General features: G+C 38.2%; 1 protein-coding gene across 1 annotated transcript in view; it reads left to right on the forward strand.

The window, feature by feature from the left end:
• Nucleotides 1–283: 283 nt before the first annotated feature.
• Nucleotides 284–5,350, forward strand: part of LOC104467113 (acyl-protein thioesterase 1) — a gene marked incomplete at both ends in the record, with an annotated part of 6,881 nt that continues 1,814 nt past the window's right edge. Inside the window, 3 exons of the mRNA XM_010080752.1 lie at nt 284–315; nt 3,366–3,431; nt 4,774–4,821. Of these exons, the coding sequence (XP_010079054.1) occupies nt 284–315; nt 3,366–3,431; nt 4,774–4,821 (146 nt within the window). The remainder of the gene's footprint in view (nt 316–3,365; nt 3,432–4,773; nt 4,822–5,350) is intronic.

A 5,350-nucleotide genomic window follows, 5' to 3' on the forward strand; every position in this document is an offset into this window, starting at 1 on the left:
GGGCTTTCCCGTTACTTTCCTGACAGAACAGGGCCGGGGAGCGGCGTCCCGCTCCCTTGCCGGGCGGGGGAAGGTCACGGGTGTCGGCGGAGGCCGAGCGAGGGCGGGTGCGGCCGGTGATGGCGGCGGGAGGCCGGGGAGGGGAAGGGAGGGAAGCGGAGTTCTCCTCCGAGAAAGCCCTCTCGTGCTCCGGGCTGTGCCGGGGTGTCTGTGGGGCGAGGGCTGGGTGCGTTTGTTGTTCAGTGATTTTACACCACTGTGGTTTTCTTTATTTCCCCTTTAGGTCATTTTTCTTCACGGATTGGGAGATACCGGGTGTGTATTCTTATCTGTCACATACTCAATAGTTATTATAGCTTCAAACCTGTGTGTTTTCAAGATGCGAGCAGTTAAAAGTTCTTTAAGTTTCTTGTTTTGCCCTTAATTGAGTGCAGCGGCTAACACCAGATGAAACTTCATATATGCTGGAGTGATGGAGTCAACTATTTAACTTAAAATTTCCTGTCATAAGTCCTCAAAAGCCTTTTCTTCTCACTTTTCAGTCACTTACCTAACTTGGTCTGAATGGGACCCCTCTTTTTTTCTTGAATTAAACTTGGTGGAAAAAGAAGTCTGTGGCAATTTCTGATCTTTTGCTTTCCTGAGAGTGGGTTCTAAAATTTCCCGTCATAAGTCCTCAAAAGCCTTTTCTTTCTTTTCAGTCACTTACCTAACTTGGTCTGAATGGGACCCCTCTTTTTTTCTTGAATTAAACTTGGTGGAAAAAGAAGTCTGTGGCAATTTCTGATCTTTTGCTTTCCTGAGAGTGGGTTCTTGATTACTCCTGTGCTTGTCTAAATTTAGAGTTCTTTTTTTTTCTAGACTTGTGGATTGCTTGTCTGCTAGTAGGTGCAGTTACTCCATGGTTTCTTCTTCAATATGTCATACTTACATTAACATCCAGACTTACTTGATTTCTCAAAGAAAACTCCTAACTAGTCACCTAATTCTACAGAGTTCTCTATCTGAAATACGGTCTTCAGACTCCCCCAGAAAATCCCAAAACCAAACAAGCTGCAAAATGCCCTGTTAGTCTTGTTCCTGTTATTTCCACATTTAAGTTGGAAAGAGTAGGGAATTCCTGGGAGGTGTTCTAGGTGTGGTGTCATGTTTCCATTTGAAGCTTGTGTGTGTTGAGATGTAAGCACAAGTTCATTAAAGCCACAGAATTAACAAGTTAGGAGTGTGTTGAAACCTTTTTTTGGTAGAAGACTTTAAATTAATTGGTACTTAGATACTGAAAATAAGTAGCATGAATGCTCTATCGTGTTTCTTTATGGGCAAAATTACATAAGATATAAAGAACTTCATTTTTTGTTACCTGAAACTTGAATGTTGCCTCCAGGTTGAAACTTGCAATGTTTAAATTTAAGACATAAACTTTTCCTGAAGGACTAAGGAAAAGCTCTCAAAATTGAGTTTAGATAACCTCGACTTAGTAAGTTAAAAAAAGTCAAGTCCATACACTTGGCAGTGTTCTACAAGTGGAGATGTTTGCTCTCATTTGTTGTGCTGACCCACCACCTTGTTTGCATTATCACTCTTCCTTTCTGGTGGTAGGACGCAGCTGAGGCAGCAGTACTGTCTGCATCTTGGCACCAAATGCTCAGCAAGTGATTGCAGAATCTTTTGAGTCTTTGGAATTTGAGTCCTTGCAAATCAGGTTGATGTTGGTTTTAGCATGAGGAAAAAACCACTGAGATTTGCTCTTTAATATCAATTGTATTCCTTATACAAATATGGTATTTCCATTTTGGTGATAAAACTAATGCCCAGTCTCAAGCTTGCAAATGCACTGAGCATACTGGAATGTATTCATTACCAGGTCATAACACCTCTGTGGAAATGTGGTGATTTAGCTGTATTTGTTCTGCTAGTCCACTGCAGATCAGATTAGCTAAAACTGCCTTTGAAATACTGCCTTTTTTTTTTTTTCTGAAAAGCTGTACATACTTGGTCATTGGTACATACTTGTCAAAATCTGAACAAAAGGTACAAAGTAGAGGATTGCTCTGAAGAGTTTGTGTGAACGTGTATGCAATGTTGCTTTCCAAATTTGTCAAATTAATCTTTACAGCTGTCCTAAAAAAAGCCCCCAAATTCTTATCTAACTAGTTTTTCTTAGTCGTATTTCTGCTTTAGATTCTTATTTGGTCTTCTGTGGTACTACAAATGTTATGCAAGTAGTATCACCCACAATTTGTTAATGGTATATGTAAAAGTATTGATAGGAAGTAGGCTGAGATACACAACCAGTGTTCGAAATGTCTGTGCTGTCTGTGTGTTCGAAACATCTTTTAACTTTAGGTAGCATACATTAACTTTTCAGATTATATTAAAATTAAAACTAAAGCAAACATGCTTTTATGGCTTGCTGTTAGTCTGATTAGTTCAGCTGTGTCACTGATGAATTTGTTACAGGTGTTTTCTGCTTAGAATCACCTTGCCAGTATCTAGTTTAGTGGGTCAGTTTAGGAATACTGAATAATTTTTAAAAAAGGGAAATACAGGTACTATTGAGTGTTCTGGAAAGCAAAGTGCAGGCACGGGCAGTGGTTCTGCACCAGTTCAGATTTGGGTCGAGCTTGGCTCGTGTCTAGATGAGCCCTGGAGTGAGTCTTTTGGAGCTGTTTATTTAAATTATGCTTTCCAGTTTTCTGGTTTCTAGGAAGCTTGATAACTCATCTCCTGTGCAGATCTTGCATTGTTCTGTGCATTTATAACAGCACGTGCTTGAGATGAGAAAACGACTGCCTGAACCTGAGAGCGTTCCAGCTAAGCCAGAGTTTACAGGTCTGATTGATAAGGTTGGCTCCATGTGGACTTAGAATAGCAAACTGACATCTAAACTTCCACATCAAGAAATTTGGTTCAGAAAAAAAAGCAAAGTTGGCTGTGAAAGAAGCTGCCTTAGCTCTACAGGAGCAGCAAAGCAGCTCTTGGAAGCAGGATACCTGTGTTCATATGTTGTGGTACCCAAGTTAACAATCCCAGCTGAGATACAGAGCAGGCTTTGCCAAGAGCTAAAGTGGTACTTCTGCAGCTGTGCCGTAACGATGATAGTCAAATTCGTGAAGTGTCCCTGGCTGTATACATGCAACAATTACTCAGAGGCAGAACAAACCTTTTCAGTTTAGTACTGTATTCATAGCGTACTGTATTCATAGCATACTGTAGTTGTTGTAAAAATTTTTTAGAATTGTGTGTATATTGATCAAATTCAGCGTATTTCATACTTGCTCTATGCTGTTGCACCAACAGTACAAATAAGAGCTAAGCCAAAACATAAATGCCATGTAATATGTATATTTATTTTTTTTTAACAGGCATGGATGGTCAGAAGCGCTTGCGGGTATCAAAAGCCCCCATGTAAAATACATTTGCCCACATGCGTAAGTTTGTAACTTTTCTCGTTTTATGTTTTTCTGTAGAGTTACTTACTAAGACACTTGCACAGATGACGAAGTCAAATGGGATTTGGGTGTCTCTGCGTTTCATTTTTATATTAAAAAAAACACTCTAAAGGAATGTTGATGCTATTAAATATTCTGTTATCTTTAGGAACTGCTGTGTGATTTACTTTATGGCAAAACTGCATTTTTATTCATATTTTGCTTTTGTTATTAATTCAGACTGAAAACATATTTGCAAAGTTTTATGTGCAAAGCTAGATTGTTTTGACTTTGTTTTCACTGGGCTGTTGTTTGTTGCTTTCCCCCCCCCCCCCAACAGTCATTTGTTAAAAGCTGGAAAGCCAGTCTTAATAAGGAGTAATTTTTTGACCACTAAATATACTTTGTATTAGGTACATGTACTTCTTAAAGTCAGGTGCACATATAGTAGATGAAATTTCCCTGTTACTTCCAGCAAGCTTCAAAGATTCAAAGGATATTCATATTTTCAGAAAATGCAATTTGAGCTGTTTTTGTGCAATTTGAGAAGTGAAATATTTCTGAGCAGGGTCAGGAGTCAGTATATAAAGCGTTAAGATCTATCTAGTATTAATGACAGAAGAACTAATTAAGTATAATCTTAATTTATTTTAATCCAGAATTCAGATTGTCTTTTGCTCCAACAGTCTTGAGAGATGTGGAGCAGGCATGATAGGGAGATAAATAAACAATGCTTTGGTGTATTACTGATTACTGGGCTGTGGTTTATTTATTTACCACATGGCCGTGCTTTGCTGAGCCATTTAAAAAGAGGTTAGCAATGTCTGCTCTTCTCTTTGCTTGCCCTTTGTCTTCTTTCAGTCTTTCCCTGCAGAACTTAAGTGTTCCTCAATTTCAGTAGATTAAAACTGTAGCCAGGTTTGATCCATGTGCTGCATCTGGCTGCTTCCTTAGGTTTGCTGATGCTGCTGTGTAAGGTGCCTTCATCCACTGGGCATATGTATGGATCTGTGATAAATAACTGTTACTTTGAAATAACTCAATGAGATATATATATAAAAATATGTATATGACATATCTGCACTCACACACACATTAAGCAGACCTTTAATGTTTTGCTTGCTCTTCACAGAGAATGGTAATTCAGCCCTGAATATTAAATGTGTTTGGGCTGGCAGGTTTCAAGAGAAATTTATTGAAGAGACGCTGCAAAGTAGCTACTGTTAATTAAGGTTTAAAAGTAATACAGAATAAGGGATATGTAATTTCATGACACAACTGCATCTGCATTATTAAATTTCAGTATATATCTTATGTCAGTGGTGTTCTTTCTCATTTCTAGGCCAGTTATGCCAGTTTCTTTGAACATGAACATGGCTATGCCATCATGGTAAGTATTTGCTCAATTGCAGTTGATTCTAATCAGAAGATATATAAGGGTTTAAACTCATTGTTCTTAATTAAAAGTCATGAACAACTTGACTGTCTGGTTTTAATCACATGTAATATAAAAAGGTTTTTGCTTTCGTTCTGTTCTTGCAAAAGGGCTCTCATGAGTATGCTCTAATTCTCCTTCTGTATCTGTGGTAGTGGTTATTCCTCAGGAGTAATCTACATGTCTTAAAATAGAAAACCCACTTTATTTTACAAGAATAGTCTGTATTGTGGGTGGATTCATAGTCAGCAGTAGTAGAGACTTGGAGTGGGAATATCATTGATATTAATGAGTAATATTTCGTCAGTAGGATATCGAGAAACTGTTCTTTAGAACATGCATTTGTAATAGAGAACAAGAAAAATACGGTAGATTTCAGTGGTCTTAAACCAGTCCTCTTCAGTTTTTTTCCCCTCAAGTAGCTGTTGAGTTTTTTTCCCCTATATTTTTTTCAAATAGCATTTTAATTTTGTATGTGCAACTG

Source organism: Pterocles gutturalis, unplaced genomic scaffold (genome assembly GCF_000699245.1).
Source record: "Pterocles gutturalis isolate BGI_N339 unplaced genomic scaffold, ASM69924v1 scaffold36774, whole genome shotgun sequence".
Taxonomy (NCBI): domain Eukaryota; kingdom Metazoa; phylum Chordata; class Aves; order Pterocliformes; family Pteroclidae; genus Pterocles; species Pterocles gutturalis.